This window comes from Melanotaenia boesemani, chromosome 24 (assembly GCF_017639745.1).
Source record: "Melanotaenia boesemani isolate fMelBoe1 chromosome 24, fMelBoe1.pri, whole genome shotgun sequence".
Classification (NCBI taxonomy): Eukaryota; Metazoa; Chordata; class Actinopteri; order Atheriniformes; family Melanotaeniidae; genus Melanotaenia; species Melanotaenia boesemani.
The window spans coordinates 17636057-17656650 of NC_055705.1; the positions used below are offsets into that span (position 1 = coordinate 17636057).

General features: G+C 37.6%; 1 protein-coding gene across 3 annotated transcripts in view; it reads right to left on the minus strand.

Annotated features, from left to right (window-relative positions):
• Positions 1-20594, minus strand: part of LOC121635881 (interleukin-1 receptor accessory protein-like 1) — a 393288-nt gene that overhangs the window by 316130 nt on the left and 56564 nt on the right. For 2 of the 3 annotated variants that reach the window (XM_041979264.1, XM_041979263.1), the window contains exon 1: positions 8022-8088. The exons of the other annotated variant lie outside the window; for it this stretch is intronic. In XM_041979264.1, the coding sequence (XP_041835198.1) occupies positions 8022-8075 (54 nt within the window). In that variant the 5' untranslated portion in view covers positions 8076-8088. Of the gene's footprint in view, positions 1-8021; positions 8089-20594 lie in introns of those variants that run through there. 3 annotated transcript variants of the gene reach the window in all.

Genomic DNA, 20594 nt, shown 5'->3' on the forward strand with positions numbered 1-20594 from the left:
TAATTGGCCTCATGAATCTAACAAACCAATTAAAAAGATGAGATCATCAAGTATTTTGCATCATAGTTCAAACCAAAGAAAAACAAATTGTAGTGTTGGCAGAACCCTGCTGGGCCCACCAACCACTACCCATATACCACCCACCTTAAATTCAGTCCCTGCGTGACGCATGCAGGGACCAAAAGCTGTTGAGAGAAAGCTGCTGTGCTTAGCTGGGACATGATGAAAGCATCTTCCTTGAATGCAAATGTTTGAAGCTCTTTTTTCCAGAGAGGTAAACATGCTTTAGTGTGAAGGACTGGAGGAAGGACTGGCAAGAGGATGAGAGACCTACTGAATAAAACCTTATGGGTAACTGTGATCTAATGGACAGACCCTATTGTCTAAAATATTGCTGGATTTCAGTTGTTTTCAGTAGTATTTAATACATTAATTCCATTCTTTTTCCATAAAGATGTTGAGGTTAAAAAGGTTAATATTGTACATGTAAATGTTCAGGAATGAAATGCACAAATTTTACTTCATGCATGTTGCATATAACAAGCTGTGTGGTCTCTTCAAAACAGATTCTGCAAACACAGCTTACATTTAGAGATCTATGATTAGAGGTAAACATACTTATTATATTTTCATGTTGTTCAGAAACATCATTCACCAGCGAAATGATTAATGTTTATGGGAAATTTACACACACATACAAAAATAAAATAAATAAATAAATAAATAATAATAATAATAAATAATAATAGGTGAAGCCCAATTTAATGTGCTATTTTTGACAAATATTGGAAATTACGGTGTAACCATACATCATATTAATACTGATGCACAAAAAAGAAAAGAATTGTTTTCATTTGCTTTGTCAAAAACATTTTAGGATTAATAGGTCAAGTTTACCTTCATCACAACTGTGAGGGGGTGAATTTTTTTTCTAGCTCATCTGTTTGGATGTTATTTAATCTTGAAATTTGGCATAATTAGGGCGTGTCCTTTTGACTGACATGTATCCAATATCCACGGTAAGTAGGGAGAGTGCAGCACAACCGCGGTTTTTAGCCGGTTAACAGTGTGCCTTCGCTTTAGCCCGCCTACCTTCATTAGCTGGTTAGCTACTGTTAGCTCCGAGTTGGCTCAGATAGCTCTTCAGACAGCTGGGAGTTTGATAGACGTCAATCATCCACCCCCATGCTCACGCCCCCCTCTCAGCTCTGCCACTTTGCCCAATTTTGTATTTTCCGGGAATGACGGCAGGCGTGTTGCTATCAAGATGTCGATGGTAGGAACCGCCCAACGAGCTTCACTTTTGCCCTTCAGAAACCTACAGGTGACGTCACGGAGGCTCCGTCCATCTTTTATACAGTCTAGGGATATGAGTGTATTACTTTATCATAACTACGTTCTAAATTTATCTGGTTTGAGACTATTAATAGGAGTAAGATTTACATATCCTGCTTTTAATGTTTGCAATCAAAATGTATTCTTTTAGTTTTATTATTGTAGGAAACTGCTTAAATATAAAGAATAAGGCACAGTCTGTTTCAGTTCAAAGAACAAATTATTTCGGTTGTTTGGTCCTTTAAACCTTTTAAAATGGTATGAAATTCAAATAACATTCAACATTGCCTTGATTTTATCAACTGAAATCAGTGAAATCACAGGCATTTGATCAATGTTTCAATATTTCAATACACAGTTGTTAATAACAATACATTAAGATAGTTAAATAGGAATGCACAACTCAGGATACTAAATTTTTTTATTTATTTATTTATTTTTCTCAATTCCAGATGTAACATTTCTAGCCCGGGCAATCAGTATTAATGGTCTAGCTCAGAAGTGTGACCTGTGCTTGGCCTGAGTAAATACTTGACCATAGCTGCTGCAGGTCAGGGCATGAGCAGTTACTAAGGAAGCTGGCAGAATTTAGAGTGAGAGTCTGGATAAACAAGAAGCAATAAAGCCACCCGAAGTAGAAACTGTGTTTCCAGACATGTAGGCTGTTTGTATGAAACTACTATACACAGGTCAGAACTTCAGCTTTAGCCTCAGGAAATGGCACGGTCAATGAGAGCAGACAACAACATGCAAGGTTTTCTGCCAGTACACCATCACTCTGAGACCTTGGGGTGTTTTGCTGTCGGCAACTGAGATGCACATCTTGTTTAGTTTAGTTTGTAGCCTCAGCTGAAAGAAGGAATCCATGATGCATATAAAATAAAAAAGGTTGTATTATCACAAAGAGACAAAACGCCAGTAATTGGCTGCAGAGGATTTGAAGCTGGCCGCCTCAGCTTTGTGCATCTCTCAACCGTGCACTCCCAGAGTGATCAGCTCCATGACAGTGAAACTAAGTCCTTAAATATCTCTCTGAGGAAGCAGAAAGGAGAGTTGTTAGCTCCAAGAGTGAAAAATAGACAAGAGCTGTAGAAACCACCACATTATTCAGCTCCAGCTGCAGGGAACAGCGTAGAGACTTTTCTGACTACTGAGGCTCACTAAGGGTCACCTGATAATGTCTTAATGACGTCTCACTTGCACTCTTATTTTTCTATTTCTATTTTACTTACAGTGTGCCACTGTATTTAACTGTTTTAAGGAGCACTGCAGAGCAACAATTTCCCTCTGGAATTAATAAAGTATTTCTCATTCTGAGAGCCGCTTCCTCACCTGAACTGATGGTCTACTGCTCTGATCAGATAGTCTGAGTCACGCCGTAGAAAGAAATCCACTCATTACGCTTGCCTCACAAAGCTAGTAAGCAGACTAAAGAAATATTTGGTCCATTATGAAGATAAACCAATTATTCTAGGTTCTGACCCACTACTTTTTGCATGCTGTAATTAACATAACAGAGCTATCATAAATATGAATGATATAAAGGATATACATAATAAACATTTTTTCTTATAGTACTATTGTTTAGGCTATTTGTAATTTTGTCAATAGACTTAATTTTAATAAAGTTATTTTTTCTAATGTTGCACTCTTCGAACATCTTTCATTGTAACATTGCTTCATAATGAGTTTGATATGTTGCGCAATCACACAAATCACACAAACATCGTAGATGTGTTTTTTGTGATCTTGATGTTATGTTGAACTTCATTTTTGTTTTAATGCCTGTTGTATAACATATTAAGAATATCCGTGTTTGAAAAAGTTCAGTAGATGAATCCCAGTTTATTTTGCAGTTTATGACATGTTGAGCTGGCTGATTAATGTTTTAACCAGGTTTCTATTCTATTCTATTCTACAGTCATTTAGCAGACGCTTTTATCCAAAGCGACTTACATTTGAGAGGAAGAACAACACAAGCATGAATTCAAACAAGATGGAACGTCATAATTAAGTGATAGTCAGACCGCTTTTGAGTCCAGTTGGACCCAGGTGCTATCATGTAGTGCTAGTGCAGTGCATATAATTGTTTTTTTTTTTTTTTTTTTTTTTTTTTTAGTCATTTTATTTAAATACAGGATCACGATTTCATCACACAATATCAACTAGGTCATAAGTTTTATTCATAAGGTTTATTGAAAAGCCATGGAAGAATTGTACTCCTTATACAATTTTCTATTGTTTTGTATATTTGCAAGTCTTGTTTGTATACTTTTGGCTTTTTTGTTGTACAAGTTGAGAGATGCATAAGATTTTTCCTTTCTTTGCCATCTTTGGGTTGTTTATATTTAGTATAGTGTTGTTTTTGCCCATGGGGCTGGGTACAACAATGTGCATGCCACTCAAATAGATAAAATCAATCAATCAAAATCTATGGAAATACATGGAATTTGTGGAATATGTGGAGCCTTTTTTCCACTGTGAAATGGATTATTTGTCTGTTTGAAATCAGTGGTTTTAGCTGTATGAATCAGTCTTAACTGGGCGCCTGTGTGTATGTAAATGATGATGAAAGGACTTGCCATTGTTGTTACAAGGCTTTATGAGTCCACTAGTCTAGAAGACTCAAAAATGTTCTGCAGGTTTCCCCTAAAACTTTATGCAACATGAAATTAAGGATGCAGACAAAAAGCAATGAGTGAGCTAGGTTAGGTTTGATCCTGGAGAATAGCGTCCTAATCAAGACATTTAGAACACTGAAACAGCAAGGCCACGTCCTCGTATGAACGTCACCTTTAATTCCATGTCAACAGAGGCTGGTGGTCTTCTTGTGCTTGAAACTAGAAAGGAGAAAGTAAAACAGTGAAGAAGAAGGAATGAGCTGCTGGTTTGATATGAGCTGATATATCTAGAGGCTCAGTGAAGTTTCCATCTGTGAACAACAAAAGCACTACTTAAATTAGATAAATGCAGGCATCTCATTTGAGTAATAAATGACCATTCAGCTGATGTTTCCTAAAACACATACCTCCCACACAGCTGGCAGAAGAGCTTGATCTTACCACATTGCTTTCTGCTGCTCAGCAGGAATCAGCACGGAGTGGAGCCAAGCTCTTATACAAGTGTATGACCTATAGGATTATCCAATTTGAGATATTTTGCAGGGTGTGCATCACCCTGGAGAGAATTCCAAAGATGGGGAAAAGCCACTGGTTTGTGTTGGTTTAAAGCTGGGAAGTAGGCACATTTGTGAACATTTTCTTTTAAATCTTGGCTTGCTGTTCATATTCAGACTCAAACTCTTGGTTTCTGCCATAAAGCAGCTATGGATCGTAGCCACCTGTAACTAATTTGTTTAAGAGAAATGAGGAAATGCAGTCTAAAAGATTTGATGGATGACTACCTGGACTTGATTAAAGAGAAAGCAAACCACCCTCTGAAAGAGTTTGATAATGGACTTACTGGGATTGTCAGGGAAGCCCTAAAGTGATGAGACTGTTTGGCTTTAATTACCTTTGACTTACTAATGATCCTGCAAGCTGACCACTCCAACCTCGGTTTAACAAAGAAATGGACTGAAACCCACTAAAGAAAGCAAATGACAAGACTGCAATATTCAGAGTTTTTCTGCTTGTACCAGAGAAACAGTACACAGTCTGTCTGACCAAGCTGACTGATTTTAGATTAATCTAGCAACATCATGGATGATATGATAAGCATAAGAGTTCACAGCTCTCCTGGAAACAAAGGTCCTTAAAATATCTAAACCTGATCATCTGTTTGGGAAAAATGCTTTTAGCAAAGACATGAGAAAAAGAAAGTTTCCTGTACTTGTGTACTTGTACACAACCTAGTGGTTACAGAAGTGGGCTTGGGACTGGAGAATCTAGGTACAAGTCCCCGTGTTGGCAACAAAGGTAAACCACTGCAAGACCCTCAACCACCGACTGCTCCCTGCACACTGCAACCTGGCAGTCCACTGCTCCTAGCAACTAGGATGGGTTAAATGCAGGAAAAGAATTTCCCAGCTTGGGATTAATAAAGTATAATACAATTAAAAGTGTAATGACTATGCCATAGAAATAAAGTCATTTGAATCCCTTTTAAAGGAAAGTGCTGAGTAGTTTTTGGGATATCTGGTCCTCTCTACCCAGAAAGCACCCAGGATCAGGACTGGTGAATCTGGGAAGAACTCCTCCACACAGTTTTTTTTTTTTAAGTAATTACTTGTCATAGTATGAGAAAATTAATATAGAAGAATAAATAATAAAAAATAAAACAATGATAATAAATGATTAAAAAGAATAAAATTTTTCATTTCTAATTATTGTATTTTTAATAAAAAAATAAAATAAAATGAGAAATGCATTCATTTGGAAACTGGAGCAGTTGAAGATTTCCATATTTAAAAAATAGTGATTTTTTTCTTTTTCCTTCAAACTTTATCTACTGTTGATTTCCCAACAGTTGGATGTATGTGGAGGATGAGATCAGAGTCCACGTACATCCAATTGTTTCAGAGATTATCTCCAAGAACTTTTGGATGGACTAAAACCTTTTTGAAGGCTTAACTTTGCTATTGTGAACTCTGAAAAACTGGTTAAGCCTGGGTCAAATGCAAGAGGAAGGTGAATTAATGGTTGTGATTTTTTTTTCCACTGCAAATGATTCATTTTGTTGGAAGAAGTTTGTAAGTAAGAGATCAGGTTTTATATCAGAGGAGCAGGTCAAATAAACTTGATCCATAAGTAACCTGGGTGTTAAAAATAGCAGTGGTAATAAAGGAATAGAGGTAAATGGACTTGTACTTATATAGCACTTTTCCAGCCAGTTTTACCACTCAAAGCGCTTTACACTACTTATAACATTCACCCATTCAAACCCCGATAGGCTCATCGGGAAGCAAGGTGGGGTTACGTGTCTTGCCCAAGGACACTTCGGCATGTAGTCAGTGGAAGCCTGGAATCGATCCGCCTACCTTCCGGATCTATCTTCCTATCTTCCTCCTGAGCCACAGCCGCCCCATCTAGTCATCTAACGATACAAATGTCCCCCAAAAGATTTATTTGAATGGTAGCTTAGCCTTGCAAAATGGAGAGATAGGGCCAACTGGTGGGACCAAGAGAAAGAACTGGGATTGGGAAAGTTATGTTAGCAAAATCAGCTTTTAAGAGCTTCATGGTGATTCCAGTCACGCAAATCGCCGACTAAGTGAAAAAGGCCATGTAACGTCAACGTATTATGGTGTCTCTACCCTTCCTCATTATATTAAAGTTAGTTATTTCAGTAAAAACAAAGACACTTTTGTAGGAGAATTTTGTAATAAACACAGGAGAGTTCAATGACCAGTGGTTTTCCTGCTTTGGTCTGAAGAGTTATTTCAGCCATTATTTAATTTAGAACGGTGTTATTTTAATAAAAGGCAGCATGAAATGTTTGGAGGACAGGGAAACATTTCCACAAATCAGTGACTGTTGTTTATTAAAATCTTAAACTAGCAAAGTTTATGGTGAGTGCTTTGTTTGAATGTTGCATCATAAACCGTCTACCTTCCTGTAATAACTAAAATCACCAATTCTGTCAGGAAACAACAACTTGGACCCCTTGAGGTTTGTGTTATTAAAACATATATTTCTATTAATAGGTCAGTTTTTACGGTCTGGAAAAAATCCATTAAAGGAATAATGGAGACTTTCAATTCACTCATTTCCATTCTTGTTTGGATTGCACGGCAACAACCATTCAAGCTATCGCACCTCCATGAAAAGCACTCAGCCTTCATGCCTGCAAATCATTAATCTAAAATTTAAAAAGCCTTCCTATGCACAAGAATGAATAAACCCAACCTGTGACTTTCCCATTAATTACAGCATAGGATAAACCATTATTCTCTAAGGTTGAGTAAAAACATTCCTTTGAACTGCAGGGCCATGTTTTTGTTCTTTTAATGAGGTCTTGGTTCTATTGACCTCATATGTTTCTAAAGGGAACTCACAAATGGGAGCATAAAAAAGTAATGAATAGTCTAAAATCACATAGAACTTGTCAAATGTTCATGTTTGCTGGTAATTCTTTTTGCTGTTGCATCTATTTTCATGAAATAAAAATCAGTTGAAGCTAAACCAAAACCACGCCTGAGTAGAAGCATGCATTTTGAGGTGAATGTCTGCACCTTTAACAGGAGAACAAAGCTTTTTAAAATTCCCAGGGCCATGTTTACAGATAAAACTTCCACCATGCAAATCCCAGTGAAGGTCAGTAAACTAGAAGCCTTGGATGTGGTCCAACTGAAGGATAAGAACTTAGCCATGAAGCTAGATCCAAAAAGATGATTTTCTTGTTTACATATGGAGACCATGATCATACACTAACGAACAGAAACACTGAAACATTGTCTGTTTATTTTCCATACCAAGAACAACTCTGTTCATTATTTTGTGGCAGCTTTTGGCAGAAACTGGTGATCAGTCTCTGATGGCATGTGACACAGCTTTGGAGAGCCATCACGCTAAAGGCCAGGTTTGTTTGAAGTTCGCTTTGCAATGCATCAGCTGCAATGACCTAGATTTCCTATCTCTTCCTCCAAGAGTAAAGAGAGAGAGACAGCCTCGTTTCAGCCCTTTCCATTTTCAAACTATGTCAGCTCGCCTGTAAACATTTGGCACAGTCGTGTCACTGCGTCTCACCGTTTCCCTGCAGACGACTCCCTTTTCCTCGTGTCGGCTCGGCTCTGTATACATTTGTTCCCTCAGAAGGTGTGCAAGGCTGAGTGGCAGAGTTGTACCAAAGCTAAGCAGAAAAGGGATAAAACAGAAGTCTTTTTTTTCTTCTTTGGATTAAACTAAGTAGCATCACTTATCCTGCTCTGTGTGACCTATAAAACAAACAAGTTAAACTACACTTTCCTCAATGTTTGCAAATCTTCCAGTCTCTCATGTCCCATTAACATTGACAAAAAAACAAAAGCAAAAATAACCAATCCATGTTATCCAGTTTATTTTGATCGTAGCTATAAGCAGGCACTAAAAGAAGCAGGCGTTAACCAACCATCTTTCCTCTCATTTCCTCGCATCCCTGTTTCCCCTCCTGCCTCATTCCCCTCACACCCACATGGGGCACTCATCAGGGCGGACCACACCGCAGCAAAGTCAGGAGAACATTAAAAACTGCCTCCGCTCAACAGCAGCCTCAACAAGCCAGGAAGTGTGCGTGCCACGTTTTTAATCAGGCATGCTGCACATAGCCTTCTCAGTCAGGGAAATTACACTTCTTTCCTTATTTCTTCTCATGTCTCTTCTCGGTTTCCGTGGTTACCATATAATCTGACATCATTAGACAAGTACAGTATGCTATCCTGAGATGTAGGTGCCTCACTGCAAAATATCCACTCCATTTCAGCTTAATCCTGCCACTTCATCTGTCACAATTACCTCTCGCTGTGCACCACATTTCATTAGAAAACCATTTGAACTGATCTGTCAGACCTCAGGATGCCGATGAAAACGGGGTGTCTTGGGAGTGGAGCGAATTAATGGTCATGAAAAATCCACCACTCACCGAACCCCAGTGTGCGGCTTTGAATTTTCGTTTGGGTATAGCTATTTAACTATTTCTACCCAGATTTTTAATATCCTCCTCGCGCAACCGCAGCCACAAATGTAAAAGAAAACCGGAACATGATGGATTGCTCAGCCTCCTCGCGGCCAATGAGGAATTACTGTCAAAATATTCTGTAAAGAAGTGAAGTCTGACTTTCACTCTGTGCAGGTTCTTTTCACACAGAAGTCAGCGAAAACTGGGTTCTTGTGGTTTGGAGCGGAAATAATTGCTCTAAATTTTGAAGCTGGTGTACATTTAGATTCATTTTTCACCTTTTTATACTGAGTTGGGGAATAAAACGATTATTGGACAGTTGTAGATAGGAAATGTAAAAGTTGTACAAGCAGTGTAATACGAGATTGTTGTCAGTTTCCCTCTTTTTTTTTTGCCATTTGTCACGGCAGTCAGGGTTGATTGAACAATGTGTGCCTACATATTGAAGCTCAGCACAAAAGATTTTTTTGTGGATTATTTTTTTGTTGCAACGATGCTTCTTGGCAATAAATCTTATACCATCGAACAGCCTATTTATTACCCTTTTAAATTCCACCACATTTGTAAGGAAGATTTTTGGGATGTGGGGGTGTTTCCATGAAAAACTTGCCAAATCTGTACTAATGCCAAACAGTTCTTCATATCACTCTGACTCAACTCCAGACCTCTTGGGCCCCATTTCTTCAGGTTTCAGATATTTCTTCACACACCAAATTTAAATTAAATGGTTTAGAAACAGCTGGTCATGTTCTTCACAAGACTATTAAAGGTTAAGCATGTCACACAACCACAGGTCAATGACAGAAAAATTGAATGTGTGTGTGAGACCCAGCTGAGCTTCAAAGCTGCAGTATCAGCTTTGTCCGATAGGTGCTAGAGCACCGTTTGAGATAGGTAAAAGACACAGAGGAAGACAGCACACATGTACGCAGTGTTGAAGAATTTACCTGTGGTGCAGTCGTCGCTCCATCTGAGGCCACTGGAAACACTCGCAGATGAAAATATATTTGTGACTGGAAGAATTTTGGCCACTGATGGCCAGTGTCTGGTCACAACTGTTCTTGCTGCTCATTTTTAAATCACTAAATGTTAGTAATTCTTATTGACTCATTAATGTGAAAGAGGTAAAACCTGCAGGACACTGGTCCAAGAGGTCCAGAATTGGTCCCTGATCTACAGAAACAGTTTGTATGACATCAAGTTTCAAATGAAGACAATCAAATGTCTTTGTTCTTTGTCCTAAGATAAAGCCTTATTTCAAAAGAACCTACCAACAACACACCAGTGTATTTCACAAAACTAACTACATTTAAAAAGCTAAGAAAGACTTGCCCTCTTACCCTCCATATTTAAAGAGTGATTGAACTGCTCTGTAAAGATATCATTATGAAAGCCTGCACAATTCTGACCTTTTGCTTCCAGAGATGATTGTCAGGCCGAGGGAAGAGATGAAACACTGCAAATGTTTTGAAGTTTTTATATGGAGCTTGTGACTGTTTGATGATGCAGACTTTAAGCATTCTGTGGATCTTTGATAAATAAAGAAAAATGAAAAAGATGGATGAAAAGGTGATGGAATGAGAGTTGAAATTAGTAATTTCAAATAGATACAACTTTGTCAAGAAAAAAAAAACCTTTATAGTGGTGCTACCTACCTACTATTATTACAATATTGTTACCTTAATCATCTGCAAGTAACATTTCAGTGATTGTATTAGCTGCAGTATGCATCAAAATTATGGGTTGTTCACCTTTCTGCACCATATCTATAATTTATAGAAGAGAATTAGCTGTAATAGCCACTTAAAGACTAAAAAATGATAACAGTAGTGGTAAAAATCTGCTCATCTTTATTAAGGCACATTTTTTGTTGGAAGTCTCAGCCTGTACTGCATAAGCATCATCTGACTCTGGCACTTGCTGCACAAGCTGAAATAAAATATTCATCTGGATGTCTCCAAAGATTTTCCTTCCTAAACCAGCTACATCACTGCACAGCAGTTTTTTCCTTTTGCACAATTTGCACTGACCCACTGGAAAAACAACAATTCTCGAGATGCTGCAAAATCTTCTGCTTAACGATCCAGCTGAAAGATGATTTCTCTTCAACTTTAGGACAATTGCCATCTTTTGTTCACTCACATATAAACACACACACACACACAGAGAGAGAGAGAGACAAACTCTTGTCTAGCATTTGTTACAATCCAAACTTCTTTAGCAAGTTGTGATTGTTATTATAGAGTACAGTGTGTGCATGTTGAATGGAACAAATAATCTGTAGTTTGGTAAATTATCCCAAATTATGTCAAAACAGTTTGTTCCCACCCTATAATATGCATTTAAGTTTTAACTTGTCAAGAACTGGCCCTACAAGTAGCATGAGAGTAATACGCTGATATGTTTCTATGAATAGTATAAATTGTACTTTAAACAAAATGGATATATCCACTTGTGTTGGTCTCGGTCCCCACACGCTGGAATTTTAACTTAATATAGATGCACAATCATGCAGTCTTCATAAAACAGTCCTTGTAGCTTTGTGTTACTAAATGCTGATTGGTTGAATTTTTGAACTGGGAGGAGCCAACACACTTCATAATGAAGATAATGCTAAATATACATGGAAACGAAGGACAGGTGGAAAATTAAGTCAGTCTTCATTATATTAATTTCACTCCATCACAAAGTAAAACTTTATCAAAAACACTCCAAAGCACTAAAATCCTTTTATTTTTAGGGCAAAGTTAAACACCACACATTTCAGCCCACTGGCTTATCCTCAGGGATCAAAATCAAAGATCTTAGAAGGATGAGCAGGAAAGTTGAGTATGTGGGTTGTGCCCATTAAAAAAAACTTGTTAAATCTTATCTGCAAATGGCAAACAGCCTTTTCTGCTATTAACACGACTGCGTCTCACCATCAGGCAGCTCCTAAAACAAGCAGGGCAGCAGACCAAGACTGAACAATACTGGATTTAAGAGAGAAGATGTAGACTACACTCTGCTGACTGCTGCACTGATAGGACAACGGCTGTTGGTAGAGGCAGTGTGGGGCATCAACTCACTCACTGGAAAAAACAAGGCTCATCATCATGGGAGGCAATTTTGAAAACAGAGAAATATCAAAATGAGATTCGGCAACCAGTGGCAGTCCCATATGTCCACAGTCTGGGGCCAAACTATCCTCCAAGATGATAACACTTGCCCCCACAGAGCAGGTTTATCCGAGACCACCACCAGAATTTGATAGATGTTTAAGTCTTAGTTCTAAACTATAACAAAATTGTACTTATATAACACTTATCTAAGCAAACATTAGTGTTCAACATGGAAACTGATAATAAAATAACTTGGAAAAAACAAATATAATCAAATTGTAGGGAAAAAACAAGCGCTAATGTTTTTGCATCTGAAAGATTTTCCAGCCCAACTAAATTTTCAATTCACTTCTGGAAACTTAATTTATCGCTGCAGGGGATATTCATGACAGGCATAACATGCAGAGTTACACAGTTAAAGACATAAACACAGGACCATGAGCAATAATCCCATTTCAAGTTGTATAACTTAATTTTGCTATAATATTCTTGATCGTCCTTGATTCAATACCATGCGAGTGCTTGACCGTTATGTCCCCACACACACTCAACATGTATTTACCTCTTAGAAATTATTTTTCTAATATACAATTACAGTTAACTACAACTTTGAAGGCATGAATATTATCTCAGTGATTGTACAGATTGTACAGCTTGAGAACATAAATATTAAATATCCTGCAGAAATCCCCCCCATCCACACAGATGCAAATGTTATTAAATGTACATATTGATAATCTGAACCCTTTAAAAATAAGTCAGTAGCATCATTATCATAGCATCTGACGGAATAAGAAATAAAAAGGCTTTTGATTCATGAAGTTAGTAACTATATGAAGGACCCTCCCCTCGCCTTCTCATCCTCATTTGCTCGAGGCAAAGTGGAAGCCAACCATATTGTGAAAGGAAGAAGACAGTGGCACCAGTCTAAGTGGCATGATTTAGTGGACAGAGCTGTGGGTCCTTGAGGCAGATGATATATTAGACAAGAGTTGAATGTTAGGATATATTTTCAATATGTTTTGCCTAAGAGGGCGTCTGTTTTAAAGATGTTTTATGAGCAACAGTCTGGCTCAGTTTCTCTTTCCTTTAAAGCTTTAAATTGCAATTACATCCATTTTTTCTTCCAGCTGTTTTTCTACTATTGTAATTAAATTAGCATTAGGAGGACAGGACTTTCCAACTGTTTTAAACATAATGGATTAGTTGTCTTTTTTTTTTTTTTTTTTTTTAATGAATCTATATACCGTGTCTACACAATTACCTGGCCTGATTTATTAGAGATCTAAAGATGGGTTGCATACAGTAACTGCTGAGCCGATTTAATGATTTAATGCTACGAGCCCAAATTAAAACCTTTTGGCCCGTTATGCTCAAAGTGTATAAAAACAGATAACTTTGATAAATGAACTTCACACGATTGCAAAGTGGGGAAAAAAGGAGAATGCTATTTATTTTTGTTTTAAAAAGCTCCTCAAGTCATTCAGTTGCACTCAGCAGTTTAAACAAGGACTACTGTGTTTGTTCTGTCAATATAAGATTCAATAAAAAGTGTGTTAGTTCTCCAAAGAAACTGGGACATGCCCACAAAACTTGGCAAGCAATAGCTAATAAATATAAAACATCACTGATGTCACTGTGTGCGTCTCTGGGTGTGAGTGTGTAAGTTAAATGAAGCAAAACTCCAAGTCTTGAATGCATGAAAACGTCCTGAAAGCTTAAAATTTCCTCAAGTAAATTTGAACAGTATTTCAGCCTTCACAGGTCACTCATTGGTTAATGAGGCTCTCTGAAGGTAAACCATCCCCATTTTTTTCAAAACATTAAATAGATTGTAATGAACTGAAAATGTTGCGTATTATATCTTTTGCATTTCGTAGGAGATCATTTTTCTAAAAAGCAAATCAAACATTTTTTCCAGAACCAGTTCCATATTAACATCGAAGCCTTTCTTTAATATCACCTTAACAACCGTCTCATCCATTGAACTTGGAAGTCTAGATGGTTGTGGATATCAGAATTGCCTCCCAAAATTGTCTGGAAGTATACTGCCCCACACCCTCAAAGATCTTCCTTTTAAGGATGCACCACAGGTTCTCAATAGGAGTTTTCTCTTTTTATACTCATAACAGCCAAAGATTCTAGCATGAGATGATGCATCGTCTTCACTGAAAAAGGCACTGTTCTTCCTTTGAAATTTATTTAATGGATAGCCCCTTGAGATGTAACATCTCGTTTTCAAGAGAAAAAAAAAAAAACAATGTCATGGTATTTCATACCATGACAGGAAATTATTAGAAACTGCACAACTTCACCAGGTCATTTTGAAAACCTTAGAAATCCTTAAGGGGCCTACCATTTAATTCCCTATTATTCAAGTACGAAACATCACTCCAACACCACCTTGCTGCTGACATCACAACCATCACAGTGGCCATTCAGAACTCCAGCCATCTGGACCATTTGGTGTAGCACAGCATCCGTCGGTGAAAAAAATAAAACAGTTTGAAAATTATTCTTCAAGTATGTCTGAACCTACTGCAAACGTTTCTCTTTGTCAGAGTTGGTTAAGTGGGGTTGAAATGCTGCTTTATGTACAACTGCAGCCTCTGCAGCATGGAGAGGTTCTTGGGATTCCAGAGACACCAGCAGCTTCAAATACCTTTTAACAGCTGCTTTCTCAATATGATGCATTTATCTGTATTGATGCTTTAACTTGTTTGTGCTCTGAATAAAACAATGTTTTATTCTTAACAGTATGTATTGATCTTGCTTAGGTTTTTGTGAAATCCTTTCTATCACTGTTGCACATTTTTCATTAGCAGAAAGATCCATCCTTTTCCTCACATTGCATTACTTAATGCCTGACTTGCTTAATAATATGGAACAACAGTAAAATAAGGGGAAAAGAAAAACTAAGACTGGAATTAAAGAAAATACCAAATAAATGAATGATTAAAAAAAAAAAACATATATAAAAATCAGATAAATAATTTAAAAAAATAATGTACAACAACAGACATAAAGAGGTTAGGCTCATCTGGTAAAGACAACCTCAGAACATTTAACCATGATCAAAATGTCCCCAGTTGTAGAAAGAGTTGACATTTAAAATTCTGTTAGATAAGTCAATCTGTCATTGAAAGTCTTAACTCATACAGATAAAAATTTATCACAACTTCACCTTCCAACCTAATAGTTAAGCCATTTTCTCCAAGTTTCAGCAGCTCCTCTCTTTCTCAGGAAACTCCACAGACTCCAGGTTCATCACCAGGTCCTAATCCACAAATGTTTTATTGAATCAGTAATAACCTTCAATATATCAGTCTGGTTTGGGTCACTAACATTCGTTACAATCCACTAAACAAATCATAATGAGTAATAAAATAACTGGACTGGCACAGGAACCACTTCTCAGACACCCTGAACAGCCATTAGTCTCCAGCTTCAGGTCTTAGCTACAGATCACGGGCCTTCAAGACCAACAGAGCCATGGCCAGCTTTATGCCCTCATCCGTTATATTGCTGAAAGGCTGATGCAATAATGTATGCATATCCTTATAAATGTGTGTTCTATTTAACTTTCATATTTACCTGTATTTTTTAACCTATTTATTAATAAGCAGCATCACTCTCTGTGGATTAAGTTCCTAATGGAAAAATAAAGTAAACAAATTTGTGTTTAACATTAGGAAGAATGTAATTAATCCTTTAATAGAGCAACAACTGTTTTGTTTAAGTCAACTCAGGATTCAAGTAAAGACTATATCTATGTGTGAGCTGTGTAAAAGCAGACAAAATTATGAGATAAACATATTGCAGCACATTATTCTAAAACAGTATCGCTCTGGCTCATAAAAATTGTCCTGTGCAGTTTAATTTGACCTGTGAAACGGCTACCCGTCCTACATGAAAACCTCATGAAAGAACATGTGTCCGCGTCAAACCGCAAAGGCCAGGGCAAGGAAAATATCTGATCAATGATTCACTCTAAAGTGGTACACTCCTGCTGATAGCCAAACAGGTGACAGGGAGACAGACGGGAAGTCTCCATAAGAGATTGAAATGAAACAGGACAAAGCTGAATGGGTGGGAAATGATATAGATCATCTCAGATGAAAGGAGAAACAATGGAGGACAAATATTGATGCACATCGCTCAGGATGCAATATTTCCTCATGCTTTATCAAAAGCACTGCCTGGCGTTTGACAGGCAGCAATATCTTGGTTGTTTTGTTGTTTTTTTCAGACATACTGCCTCAGATGTTTAGCCCTAACAAAAAACACCTATGTTTTTCCATTTTCTCCATATGTTTTAAAGCTGGAATGGATTCTACTAGATATCAAACAATCCACACTCACCAGCCCCTTTATTAGGTCCACCAGTTTCATTGCCCATTAACACAAATATCTTATCAGCCAATCACATGGCAGCTGCTTAATACATTTAGTCATGTAGGCATGGTCAAGGTGACTTAATGAAGTTTAAACTGAGCATCAGAATGACGAAGAAAGGTGATTTAAGTGACTTTGAATGTGGCATGGTTGTTGGTCTGAGTATTTCAGAGAATGCCGATCTACTGGGATTTTCCACACACAACCATCTCTAGGGTTCTGTGGCTGAAAAGTGCCAAACACATTTACATTTAGAAAATGCATTTACATTTTGATTTTAAATTCAACAAATTCAAAAGCAAAATTAGATTTAGAAAACATGTTTACATCTTGAAAACAAATTTATACTTTTAGGGTTTGCAGAGAATGGTCTACAGATGGGCTACAGCAGCAGAAGACCACAGGAAGCTAAGAACAGAAAACTGAGGCTACAATTGGTCTGATGAGTCTCTGTTTCAGCTCCACATTCAGATGATAGGGACAGAAACAGCATGAAAGCATGAACCATCCTACCTTGTATCAACAGTTTAGGCTGCTGGTGGTTTAATGATATGAGATATATTTTCTTGGCCCACTTTGGGCCCCTTCATACCAACATGGCATTATTAAACCACCACAGCCTGCCTGAGTACTGTTGCTGACCATGTCCATCCCTTGTTGCATCTTCTGATGCTACTTCCAGCAGGATAATGCACCATGTCACAAAGCTCAGATCATCTTTAACTTCTTTCTTGAACATGACAATAAGTTCACTGTAACCCCTAACTCTGTATGATGCCATCACATCAGTATGGACCAAAATCTGGGGATTGTTTCTAACACCTTGCCCCACAACACACTGATCTTAACACTGAAAGCATTTTCATTTTACTTTTGGTGCTGCTACAAAATAAATTGAAAAGAGAGAATTGAAAAATTCATGTATTTTCTGTGAAGACAGTAGGTCCCCCAACAACCTACCAAAGTTTTACCATTAGGAAAGGTGAAAGGTGGACTAAAAAGTGAGTACCAGTCAGAATGTCCTTACATTAGGGTGTACCACTAAAAATGGTCCCTACAAAACAAGATGGGGGTGTGTACACACTGCCGCACTTGTGTGAACACAGGTGTCATGGCAGATAAATTATAGATCACAGCTTTGGTGGTCATGGTTGTGAAGGGTTCAAAGATGAAACGATCTTGTACCATGACTTACTAACACAACCACTCATTACCATAAACAGGAAACATAAAATGTCTTTTTTTTTTATATATATATAAACTGGGGCTCAATGACCACTAAACTATTATTCTTATGAAGGGGCCAAAGATCTTAGTGTTTAAGCAAATGTCTAATGAAAGGTTATCTGTTCTGTTTAATGCAATAGCATAAATATGTAATAAACTAAGGGCTCCAACTAACTTGCCATTTACTAAACCAATATTTCAAAGCAACACTACACAAGTTTTAGATCCAGTTCAGGTGCCACAACATGGTAAAAAGCCAGGCAATTGATTGTTATTGGCAGGCCCTGTCTATCCCCTACTAGTGCTCAACTAAAACTTATCCTGCTCACATTTCTGCAACTCTAACTTTGTAAGACATTAAGGAAACATCTGCAAGAGAGAAAACCCTAACACATTAAAATAATGTCAGTAAAAGTGTAATTGTGACATAATACATTTTGTAAGGATGGATCAGAGTTGGGCAGAGTTTAATACAGCTGCAGATGACACCTCCACAGGCAGACAAGAAGGTGACATGTACCAGTGGTAGCTGTGCTGGTTGCTGCCTTGTTAGGTGTCATCACGTTGCTGGAACAACCCAAGATGCTGGAAGTCATGTTTCTTTCTTCGTGTTATTGTTTAACCACTTTCTCATGTGAATTTTCCAAAGTATCTGTGTATACTACTACTTCAGGATCAAATGATGCAATAGCTCAATGAACAAATTGTGATCTGTAGGTTATCGTGATATTTATGATCATATATGCAAAAGTTAATATTAAAATTATATCTAATAATATATAAATTAAACTACAAAGGCAATTTTCTGGATGGGAGGGCCTCATTTGTGAATGGACAGGTCTTGCCCACTAGGGCCCACCTATAGCGTTGAATCTGTTCAGACCTTAGAACTCTGAGCCTCTGACTCATTTTAATGGTGTATTGACATTCACTATGTACATTCATAAAACCATTATTGCCCTGCAGCATTTCAAGGCACAGAAACCACCAAACTACAACTTTATTTTCCAACCCAGGATATCACATGACAACTGCATTTTGCTTTACGGCACCGGGTCACATGCTAGCAACTGGATATCAACACATCAAATACAATGGGAAAAAATGGATATAAAACTTTTTAAATATGTTATAGACACTAAAAATGTGCACAGAGCAGGTAGGGGTTAAATTAAATTTAACCTCAACAGGATTAAAATGCCTAGAGGTTGACTTTGATGGATGCCTTTTACCAAAACCTGATTTATATGGAAAGATCCAGTGACACTAAAGCTAACTGGTTTATGAGTGATTCAGATGTTGGAGCTTAAAAAGCTTTGGTCAAACGAGCAGGCAAACAGCTCATAAATGACTAACATTCAAACCTTTGAGACAGGCTCATTAGTTTCAGCTCAATTGGAACGGTGCCATAGGAAGTTTCCCATTTGCTTTCATTCTTCAACTGGGCAGAGATTATTTTAAACAGAAGCAAGTGTCTTCTGAGGTCAACTTTTAATTCAAACTAATGTTGGAAGTTAACAAGATTTGTAGAGATTGTTAAATTCATCTATTAAGTGATTAAACATCAACATGAATTGGAAATATAAATGGGTACCACCTTCAGCTAAAGGAAACATTGATTTCTATATAAATGTCTCATAACATAGCCTATTAATTCTGAACCCTACCCAGAAAGGTAGTCAATCATTTATTGATGAAATAAAGCAAAACAATATTTACTGTGAAATTGCACACTAGCCTAAACGATGCACGATTTACCACACATGTGCAGGCTTATTCAACAAAAGCAGTCTCATAAACGCTGATCAAAGATAAGCATTTCTATTATCCAGGTACATCATTGCTACGTAATGACAATCCTTTTATATTCTTTTCCCCTTTCTGTCTCTGGTGGACTAGGCTGGACAGTGTGTTGGATCTAATTGCTGGGAAAGTTAGCACACGCTTCAGGAAATGTGACAAGATTTGACAGAAAGCAACATATAATGTAGTACTATATGTTTTTCTATATCAACACTACTGTGCTGCCCTCCTTGTTCTAGATGATAATGCAGCACTCATATACAACATCTCAAAAACTACGTACTGTGTGATAGTAGTTGTTTGTTTAAACTACTTAAAACTTGTTATAGTTATAATATTTCTCATTACCAACAATGCATAAGTGTTATTAACATCTTCATCATGAGAGCCCTGTACTGGGGGCAGCATGAGATCCATGTAGTACAGAAGATTTTTGCACATACTATGAAGCACCAGTTTAAGCCTGGTTCCGATTTAGCCCCTTACCGACCAAGGATGGCAAACACCCGATTATATTAAGTCTCATAAGATTTCCCTGTACAATCATCTTTTGGCCTGAGGTGTGTTACAAGCAGATTTGTCGCGATATTCGGCTCCGAAACTGGTCGTAAATATTAAACATGTTCAATATTTATACCCCGATAGCTTCATGTGTGGGAGGAAAGCCGACGACTCCTGAGTTGTGACTGTGTGGATGGTGACGTGGGCCAGAATGTAGCCAATCAGAGAGCGAGCTGGCTGGGGAACAAAGAAGTAAATAAAGTCCGTGTTCATGCCGTTTTCAGTATGTTGCTTTTTTCAGTTTTGGCTTTTTCTGTTAACAATTGTCCCAAGACCACCATCATTCCCTCGTCCTATATCCTCTTCCATGATGTGTGTTGTGTTTTTCGGTTGTTACTATGTTTCTTCATTTTTTGCTGGTTGTTGCTATGGTTCTATGTTTTTGTTAGACCACATTTCGTCACGTGAGAGGTCAAGCTTGGAGGACTAGATTGTAGATCAGTTGCAGCACAGCATCGTTATGTGTGTTGTTCTGTGATTAGATCAGAGTACACCTTAAACAGTATGATCAAAACAGTTTAATGCCTGATTTTTTATCTTCACTTGTGGGGTCTCGACCAGATAAAAAAATCTCATAAG